At 42.8% G+C, this 18,477-nt stretch overlaps 1 protein-coding gene and 1 non-coding gene across 2 annotated transcripts; both read right to left on the bottom strand.

Annotated features, from left to right (window-relative positions):
• Positions 1–1,999: 1,999 nt before the first annotated feature.
• TRNAY-GUA (transfer RNA tyrosine (anticodon GUA)) lies at positions 2,000–2,084 on the bottom strand. Its single transcript is given in 2 exon segments — positions 2,000–2,035; positions 2,048–2,084. It is a non-coding gene; the product is annotated as a tRNA-Tyr (tRNA).
• Positions 2,085–14,681: 12,597 nt separating this feature from the next.
• LOC108850266 (uncharacterized) lies at positions 14,682–18,187 on the bottom strand. The gene is made up of 2 exons (XM_057008082.1): positions 17,555–18,187; positions 14,682–17,354 (listed from the first exon to the last, which is right to left on the bottom strand). The coding sequence occupies exons 1-2, from the start codon at positions 18,185–18,187 to the stop codon at positions 14,682–14,684; spliced, it is 3,306 nt and encodes a 1,101-aa protein (XP_056864062.1).
• Positions 18,188–18,477: the final 290 nt, after the last annotated feature.

The following is an 18,477-nucleotide window of genomic DNA, read 5'->3' on the forward strand; positions in this document are numbered from 1 at the left end:
GGGTCATGCAAGAAAATGGAAAGGGCTAAACTAGCTTATTGAGAAGGTTGACAACTTATAGGCACATGCAGAACAATATTCCAAAGGCAATTCATATCTACATTTTCGTTATTCAATAATGTATTATTATTCATCATGTTTTGAAAAAAATATAATAACATAACCCTAAGACCTCATTTACCTGTTTCTCAAGCCACAAATTATAATGAGACTTCAAAAATAAGTATGCCTAAAGATAGATAAACATATATTATGAAACCACATTTTCACATCATTATCTCGATGTCTACTGTCAAAAATAGAAATCAAAATCATTTTCATGAAGTGTATCCGAACCTACCGGATTCGAACCAGTGACCTAAGGATATTCTGCATCCACTACAGTCCTCCGCTCTACCAACTGAGCTAAGGTCGGATTTATATGATAATTCTTGCATGGATATATAAGTATACAATATAGAATCAACAGTTTTGTAGCTTTCACACGAGTAATAGAATGTTTTCCAAAATCTGTTTTTCCCAAAATCATTCCAAAACTAAAACAGACTTCTAAGTATACGTTTCTTTTGAACTCTTTTAATTTTTCAAATGTATCTACAAAATATTAATGAAAATTTTTATGAGAAAGATTTAAGTTAAACTTATAATAAAATTTCATTTTCCTCTGATAATGGTTGGCAAAAATATATCCATAATGGTTTTTTTTTGTCATGATTGCAGGATGAAATTATGCTAATTAGCTTATGTATATTCCCAATTTCAGACCATGCCAAAGGAGAACAACAACATCAATAACTCCACTGGATTTCAATATCATAGTGCAATATTTCATACAGAATATTGGTTGTGAACCTGTCTGAAAGAAACAAAATCTAGGTCGGGTTTTAAATAAGTCAACCCTAATTTCTTAACAAGAAACCAAATTATAATTTACGCTATTAGATTTTCGATTTCATCAAAGACCTTTTAAATGATAAAATATATATGCATAATAATACTGAACTAGTTTGGAATTTTTTTTAAAATGGATGAACAAAAAATATCCGACCTACCGGATTCGAACCAGTGACCTAAGGATTTGCTGTGTCAACTACAGTCCTCCGCTCTACAACTGAGCTAAGGTCGGTTTTGTAATATAGTACTTCATATGTATACATGATGAAACATATTTTTTGATCAATCCTTATACATATATATATAACGAGCATTGTATAAAGATTTAAATTAATCACATGTGATGCCTTTCGATATTTTTTTAAGTTTTTCTGAATTTTATTAACAAAATGTCTGAACCATTTTCGGTTCTAATGTTGTTTAAGTTGTAATTTAATCAAAAGCATGAATTTCAGAACTCAAATCTGTACGGGGCAAAGGTTACATTATTAATAGTCATCCCCACAATTACCACTTTGACATCTAAAACTTTATATTTTTAACCTAGTGCAAAGAGTATTAAAAATTTGTAACCCCATTTCTAAAACCAGAAAATTTTGTTTTATTCGGGGATACCTAATATTTAAACAATTCAGGTTCTGTTAAAGAATTTGTTGCATTCACTCGATCACATTATACATATTAGTTTTATATTTATTCACCTAACCTTATTCCTTGAAAGTTATATTGATGGTAAGGATCTATTTTTTATTAAATTAAAATTACCTAATAAGGGTCATGCAAGAAAATGGAAAGGGCTAAACTAGTTTATTGAGAAGGTTGACAACTTATAGGCACATGCAGAACAATATTCCAAAGGAAATCATATCTACATTTTAGTTATTCAATAATGTATTATTATTCATCATGTTTTAAAAAAATATAATAACATAACCCTAAGACCTCATTTACCTGTTTCTCAAGCCACCAAATTATAATGATGAAGACTTCAAAAATAAGTATGCATTAGAGATAGATAAACATATATTATGAAACCACATTTTCACATCATTATCTCGATGTCTACTGCCAAAAATAGAAATCAAAATCATTTTCATGAAGTGTGTCCGACCTACCGGATTCGAACCAGTGACCTAAGGATATTCTGCATCCACTACAGTCCTCCGCTCTACCAACTGAGCTAAGGTCGGATTTTAATGATAATTCTTGCATGGATATATAAGTATACAATATAGAATCAACAGTTTTGTAGCTTTCACACGAGTAATAGAATGTTTTTCCCAAAATCTATTTTTCCCAAAATGATTCCAAAACTAAAACAGACTTCTAATTATATGCTTCTTTTGAACTCTCTTAATTTTTTAATGTATCTATGATATACCATGGATTTCACCCATTTTCTACCATGGTATAGTAGTATTTTATTATTGATATACCATGGATTTCACCCATTTTCTACCATGGTATACTAGTATTTTATTATATAACTAATGTGTTTTCTAGCCTGTTAGGTATGTTTTCAGGTTCAGGATCGTTTCATGATAAAGTGATGTTTTTGGAGCATTTTGGAGTACAATAGATAATACACCCGAGTTGACCATTCAAGACCAAGTCGGAAGTCAACATTGTGATAAGAATCGATCGATACTCATCCAGAGTTGTCGATCGATGTAGCTGAGAAGATCCGCGTACTATAAGATTATAATCGATTGATACACATATAGTGTTGTCGATCGATATCGAGGACGAAATGGTTTAGACGACTACTTCACCAATACTTCAGCAAATTACGAGATTGCCCCTGATGAGTTTTTAACCTAATGGAATGCTTAGATATTCCTGCTAAGTGTTTTTGACGGCAAGAAGCAAACTTTGACAAATCTAAGCAAGCAAAAAGTCTAGAGAGGCAAAGCAGAGAGTGTGAGAGAGAGACTAGAGTTTTATATGTTTTGAGAGATTGGAGAGATTTGTGAACTCCATTTGTTTTCTATTCCCTATCTATGCAATTCTTTTATCTATTATATTATGAATTGCTTAGCTATGTATGAGTAGTCTACTTGTTAGATCTAGGGTTTAAATAGGTTTGTGGGATTAGCCCCAAACTATAATTCCTAAGTTGTGTTATTCATCAAATAGATTGCACCCTAAGCTTGTTCTAGAGTAGCTAACTAGAGCATAGATCACTAGGATCTTTGATATCTTGAATTATCTGTTTGAACTAGTGTTTCCTTGGAGAAGAGCTAACCGCCCTCCTTGAGACCTAGTGTTCACTATCGGCTCGCACCTAGGCATATCTAGAAGCCGTTGATCGATATCCCGACAGGTGAATCGATCGGCGCTGCGAAAGGTGTATCGCTCGATATCACTAAAGGATATCGATCGACTTTTTTTCTGGTCAACATACGACAGTTGAGGCCAGAGATCTAGATTATTTAACCAGTGAGACATCACTGAGAGTTAAGCGGCTGAGTTCTATAGTATCATGCAAGCAACTTATTAGGCATTTATGGATATTATAATCTCCATTCCTGAATAAAAGCCCTAAGTCTAGCACTCTTCATTATCATTTAAACAACCATCATATTGTTAGTTAAAGCAACTACCTTGCTCATTTTAGGATTGTCATTTACATTTCATCATTTAAAACCAACTTCACCTAGGACTGATTAATTGATTAGATTTAATTGGTTCCCTAGCTCCTCGTGATTCGATCCCTAAGTACTACAGCTGAACCTCTTATTTGAGAGAGTAAGCTCTATAGGGTAATTTGAGCAGTACCAAATTTGGCGCCGTTGCCGAGGAGCTTTGATCGCCATTAGATTTAATTTTATCAATTTTAGGGTTTTCTTTTTCTTTACCACCTTTCTGATTAAAAATTTTCTTGTCTTCTCAGGTACATGCCCATCAGTACCAGAAGCAATAAGGAAAATCAACTACTATTCTCAGAAGATACTGCACACTTGGAACGTTCAATCCGCAAAGACCTACGCTCCGCATCGATCGACAGAACCGCAGTACCGTCGACTGATATTCACGTTCAACCGTCGACCGATACTCAAACAGCACCGTCGACCGATACCGTTCACCGATCCACATCGTTCGATACTACCCACCGTACATCGATCGACAGTAACTCGCGAGGCATGGTTGCATTTGTTATTCTCACGCAGGGCGAGAATGGAAACATGTATGACCAAGATGGTCATCTGCGTAATGCAACAGGTCAGAAGCTAGATGCACAGGGAAACATAATCCCTGAGCCGGAAGCTGAGGCTACAGGAGAAGCTCAAATACGATCGTTGGCAGACAACAATCGTCCTGATGAATACTACACCAACAGATCAGCTATTCGACTTCCAGATATTCAGAAGCCGAACTTCGAGCTCAAGCCTCAGTACTACTCTCTCGTGTCACAGATACCTTACTCTGGGTTATCACACGAGCATCCTATGGACCATCTGGAGAGGTTCGAGGATCTTATAGCTGCTATTCGTATGGATGGAGTCCCTGAGGACTACCTACTCTGCAAGCTCTTCAATTACTCACTGATTGGAGAAGCTTCACACTGGCTCAAGTAGCTACCTACAGGATCACTGACATCCTAGGCCGACATCAAAAACGCCTTCCTGTGTAATTTCTTTGATGAGGCACGTGCTGAAGACTTAAGGAGCAAAATCGCCACTTTCGCGCAAAAGCCTGGTGAGACTTTTAAAGGCGCGTGGATCAGATTAAGTTCTTCCAGCAAGACTGTCTACACCATGGATTCAATGAAGTGCAGCTGCTAAGCACTTTCTACAGAGGTATCGCCTTGAGGTATCAGATGGCTCTTGATACTGCTAGCGAGGAGGACTTCAACACCATGAATCCAATAGAGCCTGCGAGACTTATTGAGAACCTAGCCAACAGCAGCAGCACCAAGAACACTGACTCTGACAAGAAGAAATCGGTTGCAGCCATCGGGGAGAACCAGATGAATGAAGTCAGAGCTAAGATAGATGCTTTACATGCATTTCTACGGCAGCCAGTCTGCTCAGCTGAAGAAGGAGAGGCTAGAGAAGATGATACAAAGGAAGATGTGAACTACATTGGAGGTACTGGATTTCAGAAATATGGAAACCAGAGTGGAAACAAAAACTTTTTTGGCAGTAGTCAGAACAGTAACTACAACCAGAGTTCACAGTATCAGAAACCGTTCACCAACACCAGGAACTACGGCAACTCAGCTTACCAAAACCCACCACCACCCACCCAGGAGAGTAAGTTTGATGCCATGATTGATAGAGTTCTTGAAGGACAGCAGAAGCTTACAGCGGATTTCAATGGAAAGATTGATTATGTCTTCAACAATCTGAACACAAGGATATACACCATTTGTACTCAAGTTAGGAAGCTTGAGACACAAATTTTCCAAACTGAAGACTCTATCAGGAGAATTGGAACTTCTAAGGAAGTAGGAGAAGGAAGCATGAAACACCACGTGAATGCCATTATAAATGATGATTTCTGGCAAGTCGTGAAGCATGAGAAGCTACAAGAAGGAGACTTTGAAGTGGAAAGTTCACTAAGTTTCGGAGGATCACAATGGTGTCGATCGACACCAACTAGTCCACATCGATCGACACCAACGATGTCATTTCCAGATACGACTGCAGATTGCAACGCGGTTAGGATCTTGACACATGCTGAATTCACGGCTTCACATCCTCATCCACCCACCCCCACCTACGAAGATATCGATCGACGAGATGAGCCACTCATCGATCGACACAAAGATGATACACGCATCGATCGACCCTTTACTCTACCTATCGATCGACACGCACCTCTCACATACCAAGTGCAACTACCATCGATTGACAGCAACTGGATCAATGCACTCCGACCCACACCGAAACCACAAGCTGACCCTGCAGAGACTACTGGTAACCCTTCAGACACTACACTAACATCAGAGGGAACTGAAGGAAGAAGGTTAAGGAGTAGGAAGGAGAAAACTCCTAAGAACCTTAAGAGGGAAGCTAATGAGAAGGAGATTGATGGTTTTACTAAGAGAGTTATCAGAATCCCACTAGAGAAACCCTTTGAGGAGGTTTACTTCACAAGTAGATTGTGGATGTTCTTCAGAGAAACAAGGGAGACTGAAAATGACATTAGGAGAATGTTTGACAATGTCAGAGAAGATATGAGGAAAAGGATCACATTGAAGAAGAAGAGTGATCCTGGGAAGTTTGCAATACCCTGGAGGCTGAAAGTAGAGCCTTCACCAGAGATCTTCACATTTGTGGACTACACTCAGAAGAATTCTGGAGGCTTGATCAGAGACCTGGAAGTGCAGATTGGTAATGCCATTGTCCCTGTGGATTTTCATGTCCTAGACATTAAGTTAAATTGGAACTCTTCCCTCTTACTTGGAAGAGCATTTATGGCTACAGTAGGAGCTGTATGTGACATGAACACCAACAGGATGTGCTTGACTATGATAGATCCATATATCCACTACGACCCTGTCAAACTTGGCAAACCACCAGCCAAAACCGTGGAAAAAGAAGATGATCTTGGTATCATTGCAGTTTGTCATTGTGAAGTAGAGTATGAGACAGAGTACTCGGGATCGATCGACAACATCACTACATCATCGATCGACACCAACCATGGATTATCGATCCACAGAGGCACACCAGATGATGAACTCGACTTACCAGATCATTGCTACCCAAATTTCGCCATCCAACCCAACAGGAAAGAAGATGATTACTCAGTAAGAAGTTGGGCAGATATCGGATTTCATGAGAGTTTTGCAGTAGATACAGCCAGATCTTCCCACAGTGGAAACCACGTTGAAGAATTTGATGAAGATTATTGGGAAGAAAGAGCTTGGAAAAACTACATGGAGAATGATAGATTTGCAAATCGTTTCCCAAAATCGATCGACATCCACCGTCCACCATCGATCGATTATCTACTCCGTCCAGCAAAACGACATCGTCCATCGATCGACATCGCCAGCATCACATCGATCGATATTGACCCAGACGACTTAAAGGACAAAATCGGAATTTCACCGATTAGGACAACAGACGGGTATATAAAGTTGTCAACATCGGCCACGAAAATTCAAACTTCAACAACTTATACGAACAGCTTCCAGCAACTAGCAACATAACCATGGAGGACTGCAACATCAAGAACAATCGATCCAACCCTGCAGCTAGACGATCACCATCGATCGCCACCACCACTGCACCATCGATCGATGCCTTTACCAGAGCTCAATCTCGATTTCATGATCCATATGATATCAGGAATGTTTCACTAACACCTGACGAATTTGGTATTTTCAGGGACAGAGATGGCTTTGCAAAAGCAATGGATGGAAGATTTCTGCAGATATCCAAAGAAGACATAGCAGACATCCTTCAAGTTGCCAATGGACCAGACAACCTGTTCACACATCAACGTGGCCATCCAGACATCCTAGCTCACGTCCAAGACAAACACCACGTCACCATGAGGGAGGATAATCTTCCTCAAAGTTTCGGTCATCATCGGAGTTCACCATCGATCGATATCGTTTCAGCACCATCGATCGATGGCGAGCTACCCAGATCGATCGACAGGGCAAGAGTCAGATCGCCCGACAGACGTTTGGAGTTTGGATGACGTGTCTTTGATTCCAACGGATCCAGAAGATTCAAATGGGAAGCGAAGGATGAATTTGGTGTCCACATAGATGAGTTTGGACATGCTAGAGGAGTTGATGTGAAATCATACCTGTCACCAAGGAGCACATAAGGAGAATCCTGGAGAGAGCATCTCTTTTTCACAGGGGTTTCTTACGCCTTCCGGAACATATACGCCCTTACCATGCCTACATACCACCACCAGTACCTTACAGTAGAGAGGAGATAGATGATATGGTGACTGATGTATGGAGAGCTCAGGCACACCTTGAGGCAGATCTTCACACATTGGTGGAAGATACTTTCCAACCTTTTGATAGCAGCTGTGAAGCTCTCCAAAGTGATATGGCAGTGCTTAGAATGGAGATTGAAAGCATTAGAACCATGCTTGATAAGGAAGCCACGCCACAAGTATCGATCGACACAGCACATGCACTATCGATCGACATCGGCAAGACTACATCCAAGGACCAACCAGAATGTTCATCACCTAAAAGAGATTAATGGGAGATTGCTTACATCAATACACGGATTGGAGACGTCTACAGCCCTCTCAACAACAATGTCGAATTGTTAAGCAAGAGGATTGATCTTCTACAAAAAGAGTTGGCAACAATTCGCGAGAAAGGTCAGGCTCAGAATGCTACTGTTCCGTCGATCGACACCCAGTCTTCACCATCGATCGACACAAGGTTCGCAGCAATGGAGGATGGGATGAAATCATACGAGGAAAGGCACAATCACTTCAGTTCACCTATCATGCGATAGTTGGATACACTGTCACAACAGTTGAACGAGTTGCAACAAGACATTGGCATTGTTCAAGATCATCTTGGTCTTCGTGACAGAAACGCGACATCGATCGACAGGATCAGACCCATATCGATCGACATCGATCAACCACCAGCGCAGAGAGCATGCACAGCAGCAGCAGTTGATCAGATCAAACATGAGCTATACGAGGCTATGAATGCTATGGAGGAGAGATTCAACGGGAGAAGTGATGACATTGACGACACTGTCAACGAAAGAGTGAACAGCCTATGCAGAACTACTCGTCAACTGAAGAACGAGATACGTGCTATGCAGCACCAAAGATAGCTTTCAGAATCGATCGACACAGTTACCACTGGATCGACCGACATTACTCCCAGCGAAACGACCGACGCACATGTTGTAGCATCGATCGACACAGACTCCTTGGCAGACCGAGATCAGCTGATTCATGACAAGATCGACGCATTGCAGAATGAACTGAGGGAACTGTCAGAATACTCCTACAACACCATCAACAAGAATGTTGGCAGCATCGAATCTATTGAAAGAACTCTGAGGAAACTCACGGATACAGTCCTCAAGATAGATGAGAAACAGCTAAGAAGTGATGATGCCACAAGAAGCTTCATTGCCACATGGTTTGATAGGAGGAGAAACGAAATTGATGCTTGTTGCCCGATAATCAGCAGTTTCTGTACCAACTGAGTCACACACCAACCAAAGTCAAGCTAAATGACTATAACAAAGCGCTGAGTGGGAGGCAACCCACTATTAGTTTTTTTTTATTTTCTTTTTAAGTTATTTTTCCATTTTTACTTTTATTTTCGCATTTATTTTTGCAGTTCTTAAACATCCAAGTAGAATGATGATTCCGTCGACCGACACATTCCATTCGCATCGCTCGACACCACACGACCATTACTAACGCTCGACGTACGTCCTTACGTATCGCTCGACACCATATCGGTCAGGTTTAGTCGTTCTATCTTGTTACATTCAGTTCTTATGATTTATTTATTCACTCCTGCTGTGTTACACTGGGACATTGTAATTTAAGTTTGGGGGGGGGGAGTTTACTAATATGTGTTTTTATTTTGGTTTTTATTTAAAATGTTCTTCAAAATTATTTTTCACATAAGTACTAAATGGGGACATTGATATAGATTTATTCCTTATTGTCTAACCACTCTTTAGCACCATTCTAGATTTACTGATTGCAGATAGTACTAAAGATGCTAAAGTGGATCAACCTGTCACCTATATACACTAGCTGAGATTGTTTGAAGGAACCAAAGCTGACCTCCAACACTAATACTGACTTTATTTGCTTGTCTTAGGGCTTGGTAATCACTGGATCGGAATCCTCTTACGAGTCTGGAAGGTAATGTGGGAACCGAAATTCGCACCGTCAATATTTCGTATATTTTAGGAAAGTAGGAAAACCCTAATTTCCCAGAAGGTCCCGGATTTCTGAGAAACCACACGTCAAGCAATCAGAACACGATAACAACGGAAAAATAAAATATAAATCGTAGAAAGAGAGCAAGAAGGGTTTTATTCTGAATCTGCGTATAAGCGTGACAACAACAGGACAATGTGCTTCGGCTACGAGAGCTGTCGGCGAGATCCTAGTTCTAATACCCGAAGGTGGTTAAACCGAATTGAGTCGCAGCTCGAAAACAAAAACGGAAAGTTGCCTAAAATGCTCTAAGTGCTAGTTTGCTCTGGAAAAAGTGATGCCTCTATGCCTCTCGCCTTGAACTCCTTATATACTCCCTCCAAGGTCGGTTTACGCTTCCCCCTTTTGCCCTTAAGCCGTCATAGTCGAAAAAATGGGAATATTCCATTTTTTCCGATCTTCATGATTATCTGCGGAAAGTTTCCATTTTTCCGCGGAAACTGATGCTTATCCACCAAGCATAAACCGTCATAAGGTTTATGGGTTTTAAAGAAATCGCAAGTGGGCCTCGAATCAAGTTTAGGACCTCCTTTGGGCAGTATTTTTGATTCGAGACTTTTTTACGATTTTTCCGATAAGGTTAAGTTTCCGCGGTTTTTATCGCAAACCAAACGGACGATTCAATTTGATCGAGAGATCAAGAAACGGATAGTCGTGAGTCGCGGAGAACGGATATACGGATAGTCGAGAATGCATAGTTTTACGTCGTATCGTCGTTTCGGAAAACTTTGGACGTTTCGGAAAATGATCGATGCACGGATACTCGCTCGCTATAGCGACCGGACTTTGTCCGCAGCTCGGTCGCTATAGCGACCAAGCTTCGTATGATCCTGCGATTATCAAGTTCCTATTCTCGTGTTTCGACGATTCTTTTGCTATCTTCGATGATCGTGTTTTGTCGAGAACTTTGTTTAATCTGCGAACTTTTCGAAAGATTAAAATAAAAATAAAGATAAAATTTATTTTTATCGAATATTTGGATACTAACTTCGTAATGACGGTTTTTGACCCCAACAGTTAGCCCCCCAGTACGTTAGAATCGTAGAAAGATTCAAACGTATGTTTAGGTGAATCGGACAAGACAGTCGTTTCTTTTGACGAAGTTCGTATTCGTAAACTCGTAAAGGTATACGAAAATAATTTTTTTTTTTTTTGAATAGTATGCAGCCACAATCTTATAAGTATTGAGCTTTTCCACTTCATTTCTTTCACACTTCTTTTCTTTCTCTCAAATTTTCTCTCAAGATGTCTTCCTCTCAAGATGGCAAGATGAACTCAGATGCTGAAATGGTTGAAGCTCCGCTGGCCCCAGTTGATGGATCTGCACCTGAGCCAACTTGTGTGCTGGTTTCCTCTCTTTCCGCGAGAGGGTGGCTCGTCGCAAGGCCGAGAAGGAAATCATCCAGACCACCGAAGAAAAATCGTTCTCTCCTGCCGCGACGGACGTCCCAATTTCTGGTTCCGAGGTTCCAGTTCTTCCCGAGGTCGGAGAGCGCTCCGAGACGCAGTCTCTTGGAGCTCCATCCCAGGTTCCGGGATCGTTGTCCGTCCCGATCATCCTTGAAGACAAGGAAGAGGCTGTTGAGCCCGTTCCTCCTGCCAAGAAGGAGATCGTTCTGGGGTTGCGAGCAGCAAGCGCTGTCCCGATCTCTCGGTCTCGGAAGAGGAAGTGTGTGGTACCTGTCGAGGGAGGTCCTCCGCTGCCGGAGGGATTGCGTATTGCACCCGTTCTCCGCGGAAAGGTATGTTGTTCAGATTTTAACTTATCCTTCCGTTTTGATTTTATGCTTATTAACACGGTTTTTCTTCCCGCAGTTCATATCTCTGATCGACGGGATGATTGGGGATTGCAGTACCGAGGCCGCTCGTCTTGCCAGGGAGCTCGGAGAAGCGCAGGGCCAATTATCCGAGGTCCAAGGCGCAATGACGGCGCTGACGGATTCCTGCACCGCCAAGGTGTCTAGGCTCGAAGGACAGGTCGGCGAGCTTGAGAGGGATCTTGGGAAAACTGCGAGTGCTTTGATCAAAGAGAAGAAAACCAGGAAGGCAAAGGCTTCGGAAGTTCGTCGACTCCAGCACCAGATTGAGACTAATGAGGGCTTGATGCGTCGCTAGGGATGTTAATATGGGTTTTGGTTTGTAGGGTTAACCCAGCCCGCATCAATTTTTTTAACCCAAAGCCCGCTACATTTTATGTGGGTTAAAATAGGGCCGACTAACTTTACACACGGGTTAATCCAAAAACCCTTTATTTTTTTTAGAAAACAAATCACTCAACTCAACGGTGCCGTTTTTTATTTCTTCTCTCCATCTCTCTTCTCTCGCGATCCTCCCCATCTCCTTGACGACGATGAAACCAGAAAAGAGATATCTTACTTGAAAATCGAGAAACAAGAAACGAGATATCGCCTCTCAGCTCTCACCATCTCTCCTCTCTCGCGATCCTCCTCATCTCTCTCCGAGATATTGTAAGTAGATGTGTTCTGTAATTTCTGTAGCTTGCTTGTGTAGTTGTGTTCTGTTATGTTATGTCTCAGTTGCAAACTGTTTTTGTTCTCGTACGATGCTCATGTTTGAGCTCACAGGTTCAACAGTTTGACTAAGTTACATGTTACATGTTTTTAGAATATTTCTGATGCTTGAGAGTTCACAGATTTGCTTATATGATGCTTGTTTGACTGCTTTTTACATGACTGCCATCTCTCTAATTTTTGCAGAGTGGAACTGGGAGCTTAGAGGAGAGACACGAGAGTTGGAGACACAATGGGAGGAGTGGAACTTTTTTTTTAATCATTGATATGAATAAAAATATGTAAAACTTGGTTTTTTAAATTTCAAACTTAGAATTTGAGGACAAAAGTGAATAAAAGAGACTTTTTCCATTTATATAATCATGTTTTGAGTTTTAAAAAACATGTTAACTTTGATTAAATTTGACATACAACAATTTTTGCCTTGCATAAAAATTAAAATGGGCTACCCTAGTACCAGCCCTAACCCATGATTAACAAGAGGGTTAAAATAGGGCTGGGCTTATATTACACAAGTGAGGGTTAGGCCCTAACCCGCAAATTAACATCCCTACGCGTCGCAGTGCGGATGACGCCTTAAGTGCTTTGTGTGCCGGGTTCCAGTCTCGTTTGGCGGGTTTTGCCGAGATCCTGGGCTCCTTAGAGCTTGTTTACCGCAGGGATCTGATTTCAGCGAGCATTGATGGTGGGATGGCGGTTATTCATGCGCTTAAAGGCGATCCCTCTTTGTCTCTTCAGTCCGAGGAGGATAGCTTGTTGGCCCGCATGTCCGAGTTGGGATCTGTAGACAGGACTTTCGAACTGCTGCTGTCCTATCTGCGATCTGAGTGCGTTCCGGATCGATTTGCGGAGGATGCTGAGAAGCCCGGTTCGGCGACTGGGGAAGATGGTGACGAAGCGGCTGGGAGCGAGGCAGGTGAAGGGGACGTCTAGGTTTAAGGTTGTGGTCTTTTGGTTTAATCATTTTATGAGTTTGTGTTTGTTCCGGCCTTGAAAGGTCATGTTTTTATCTTCGGGACTGGCCACTTGTGGCTTTGAATCCCTACCGCGTTGCGGTTTTTAATTAATGAAAATTTGGATTCGCGTTTTTATAAGAACTTCCGTATATCGAAGTTTGAAAGGTAGGGTATGAGTTGTCGTCTCACTCCTGCCTTTCCGATGATCACCGTATCTATCGTGTGTTTAAAGCGAGATTTTCCGCAGTTTACAAATTTACGCGAAGGTTCGTACAACGGATAGATTTTAGCGAAGAGGCAAATTTTGGGATCTCGTATCGGGTGTTGATACTATGCCTATGAGATGTTAAGTACCAGTAAGACTGGATTTAGGGCAAGACCTAGGTTTACTTTCGGACTGAGGCTTTGCGATGACAAATCGGCTTTCGTTTTGCCTGTTTGCGATTTTGACCTGACTCGTACGGTTTTAAAATCTGCGAAGTGTTATCGGCTTATTATGTTTTGTCTGGATACGAGTCGGAGCTACTTCCTTTACGAAGTGCCCAGACGAAATTTCGATTTTCTTGTATAGCGCGCTATGGTATCCTGGTCGGATGTAGGAGAGCCTACCCTTAGGTGGCTTGTCTGTTTAGGACGTTAGAGTTCGTTTGTTGTGATCAGCAACAAAGACGTGATGCCGTTCTGTAGGCGTTTTTTATTTTAAAAGTTTTTACGAGAAAAAATTTATTCGGGCACGAAGCAACGTCTCGCAGTGCGGTGAACGGATTTTTCTTATGCCATAAAAGAGTTATGGGTTTTTTGATAGTGTAGTTTAGATGAGTGACGATTTCTGGACGTGATAATAGTTGTTGAAGAGTTTCGAAAATTCGGAGTTTTCCGTAAAATTTAGAAAGTCGTGGGAGTATACGAATATACGCACCCCACTCCCCCCCTTTTTTAATCTGGGGGGATAGCTGAACCCGCCGGTTAGCGAGTTGCCTACATACCCCTTTCCGGGGATCAAGCCATCTCGTAGTTCTTCGATTGTGATTAGTGATAGTATTTTTTGAGATGCATGATGTTCCAAGTTCTTGGGATTTTCACACCTTGCATGTTTTCGATTTCGTAGGAACCAGGTCGGACGACTTTTATGATTTTATACGGTCCTTCCCAGTTGGCTCCTAGCTTTCCTACGTTTCGTTCAGCAGTGTTCTGGAAAACTTTTCGCAAAACTAAGTCTCCTACGTGAAATCGTCGATTTCGGACGTTGGAGTTATAGTATTTTGCGGCTGCGTGTTGATAATTTTGGATTCGGGTTAGGGCCAGATCTCGTTGCTCGTTGACAAGATCGAGGTTATCCAATAGCATGGCATTGTTTATTCCTTCCCGCTCTGGGAGAAGCCGTCTACGGATCCCGGGAAATTCGACTTCTGCAGGAATCATGCACTCGGTGCCGTATACGAGGGCGAAGGGTGTTTCTCCCGTCCCTCGCCTCGGAGTTGTGCGGTGTGACCAGAGGACTCCTTCGAGTTCCTCCGCCCATCTCCCTTTTTTCGTCTAGGCGTTTCTTAAGTCCGACGAGGACGGTCTTATTGATTGTTTTTGCCTGTCCGTTGCACTGCGGATATCTGGGAGTTAACTTGTTCAATCGTATCTTCCATTTTTCGCAAAATGCTTCAAAGCGGGTAGAGATGAACTGGGATCCGTTATCCGTTACTATTTCGTATGGGATCCCATGTCTACAGATAATGTTTTTCCATACGAAATTTTCGACTTGGGCGTCCTTTATACTTGCGTATGATTCGGCTTCTACCCATTTTGAAAAGAAATCCGTGAGGACCAGCAGGAAGCGTTTTTGCTTGGATTTGTGAAGAGGTCCTACAATATCCGTAGCCCAGCGCATGAAGGGGTATGGTGACGTAATGGAGGAGAGTTCTTCTGCAGGTTGCCGAATAGTTGGAGCGTGCCTCTGGCATTTTTCACATTTTCGTGTGAATTTTTCGCAGTCTCCGATCATCGTTGGCCAGTAGTATCCGTGGCGTTTTATTTTTACGGCGAGCGACCTTCCGCCGGAATGATTTCCGCAGGAACCAGCGTGAACTTCTTCCATTACCTTTCTGGCCTTATGTCCCTCCAGACAAGTCATGAGTGGTCCAGAAAATTTCCATTTGTAAATTTCTCCGTCGACCGTTACATAACGGGCAGCTTGGGTTCGGACTTTTTGAGCCGCCCACTTCTCAGGAGGTAATTTTCCGTCAATGATATACGCTCGTATCGCCTCTAGCCACGGCGCATCGTAGCCATATTCGTTTTGTTCTGGCGTTTCTTCTGATTCGACTGCGATTTCGTCCTCGTTATCATCCTGAATAAGATTGATGATGACGGGAGGTCCAATGCTTGGATGTTCAATGAACTCTACCGGGATTACTCTTTTAAGTCCCGGATCTGAACTCGAGGCCAGGGCTGCGAGTGCGTCTGCTTGCGTATTCTCGGAACGAGGAATTCTAGTCAGGGCGAAAGAATCAAAGTCCTGGGATAAGTTTTGGACTAGTTTGAGGTATGCTTCCATCCTTTCGTCCCTGGCTTCGTAGTCCCCGCTATACTGGCTTGCAACGAGTTGAGAGTCGCAGTAAGCGTGGATATTTCGTATTTTCAAACCGTGGGCTAATCGTAATCCCGCGATAAGGGCCTCGTACTCTGCTTCGTTGTTCGAGGCATGAAACTCTAATCTAAACGATTGTTCGAGGATGCCGATGCCGGATCCTTGTTTTGATGATGATCCGTCAACGTGGAGGAGCCATGTTGAATTAGGCTCTTTGTTGGTTATGGCTTTGGTTGGTAACTCCACCAAGAAATCCGCGAGGACTTGGGACTTTGCACTCGTCCTGGGGCGATAGTCTATATCGTACTCGTTGAGTTCGACGGCCCATTTGGCTAACCTTCCCGACTGGCTCGGACTATGCAAGATAGTTCGGATGGGGAATGTCGTAAGGATGATGATGGTGTGGGATTGAAAATAAGGTCGAAGCTTCCGCGCCGATGTTACGACTGCGTACGCTAATTTCTTCATCAGGGGATAACGGGTTTCGGCGTCCAGGAGCGTCTTGCTTACGTAAAAGATGGGTTTCTGATCCTCACGTTCTTCTCTTATCAGGAAGCCGCTAACGGCCGTTGCCGATACTGATATGTACAGGAATAGAGGTTCCCCTTCTACGGGTTTTGCGAGAACCGGAGGAGTCGCCAGATAGTGCTTTAGCTGTTTGAAAGCGTCTTCGCATTCGTTTGACCACTCGAATTTTTTGTTTCCCCGCAGGACGTCGTAGAAAGGCAAGCATATATCCGTTGATCGGGATATAAACCGATTGAGTGTTGCGACCCTCCCGGTCAACCTTTGTACTTCTCGCTTGTTTTTAGGGGAGGCCATCCCGATGAGTGCATCGATCTGTTTTGGGTTGGCTTCAATCCCGCGATAAGTTACCAAGTATCCGAGGAATTCTCCCGATGCTACGGCAAATCTGCATTTGGCCGGGTTAAGTTTCATGTTATGTGAATTCAGCCGGGAGAAGCATTCCTCAAGATGGTCGACATGGTCGTTAGCGTGGAGGGATTTGACGAGCATGTCGTCAATGTAAACCTCCATCGTTTTTCCGAGTTGATCAGCGAACATTCGATTGACGAGTCGTTGATACGTTGCGCCGGCGTTCTTGAGGCCGAAAGGCATTACTTTATAGCAGTAAGTCCCGCGATCCGTAATGAACGCTGTTTTCTCGCGGTCATCGGGATTCATCATAATCTGATTGTATCCCGAGAACGCGTCCATGAAGGACAAGAGTTCATTTCCTGCTGTTGCTTCGACTAACCGGTCGATGTGCGGCAAAGGAAAACTATCTTTCGGGCATGCTTTATTGAAATCGGTAAAATCGACGCATACTCGCCATTTTCCGTTCTTCTTTTTAACCACGACGGGATTTGCGAGCCAATCGGGGTAACGAACTTCTGTTATAGATCCCACTTTAAGAAGTTTTTCGACTTCTTCGTTGACTGCGGTTGCTCGCTCGGGGCCTAGTTTCCGCCTTTTCTGTTTGATTGGGTTGAACGTTGGATCGGTGTTTAGTTCATGGCAGTGATGTTAATGTCAATTCCTGGCATATCCTTCGCAGTCCATGCGAATGTGTTAAGATTCTTCTTAAGACAGGCTTCGAGTTTTGTTTTCAAGGGCTCGCGGAGATTGGCTCCGATTTCAACACATCGTTCTGGGAATGCTTCATCGAGACAAACCGTAACTACGGGTTCACAGGTTGGTTCGCGTTTTTCTTCTAGGGCATCAGCCCTTCGAGATTGCCAGAAGAGTTCAGCCAAATCCTGTGTGTCTTCGTCTGAAATCGTTTTCTTAGTTTTCTTGGGAGCGGTGTCGAGATCGGACCTCTTGCGCTTGAGTTCCGCAGCGAGACATATCTGCGACACTCTGGGATTTCCCCAGATTGTTTCGATCCCGTGGGAGGTCGGAAACTTGAGGCACAGATGATATGTCGATGGGACTGCTCTCATTGAATTTATCCAGGGAATGCCCATGATCGCATTGTACGATGCCGGGAGATCCACTACTAGGAATTCCGTCAGTTTTTCTACCGTTCCAGCTTTGACTGCGAAACTGATCGACCCCAAAGCGATGGTGGGTTCTCCCGAAAGCCCTACCAGCGGGCTGGCGTCTTCTGTAATTTCCGACGGATCGATCTGCATCTTCGCGAGAGTTTCTTGGAAGATGATGTTAACCGAGCTTCCGGTGTCGATCAGTACTCTCGCGACATCGATGTCGTGGATCGTCAGCTCAATTACCAGGAGGTCGTCGCGAGTTTTAGCCTGTTCGGCCGCTGCTCCCTCCATGCATGAGATCTTGTCTGAAATTTCCATCTTGCGTCTGATTGTTGAGCTTGAGCTGGTCGTGAGTAAGATTGATCCGTACCCCCCTCCTTCTAGCGCCAAACTGTGGGAACCAAAATTCGCACCGTCAATATTTCGTATATTTTAGGAAAGTAGGAAAACCCTAATTTCCCAGAAGGTCCCGGATTTCTGAGAAACCACACGTCAAGCAATCAGAACACGATAACAACGGAAAAATAAAATATAAATCGTAGAAACAGAGCAAGAAGGGTTTTATTCCGAATCTGCGTATAAGCGTGACAACAACAGGACAACGTGCT

This window comes from Raphanus sativus, chromosome 4 (assembly GCF_000801105.2).
Source record: "Raphanus sativus cultivar WK10039 chromosome 4, ASM80110v3, whole genome shotgun sequence".
NCBI lineage: Eukaryota > Viridiplantae > Streptophyta > Magnoliopsida > Brassicales > Brassicaceae > Raphanus > Raphanus sativus.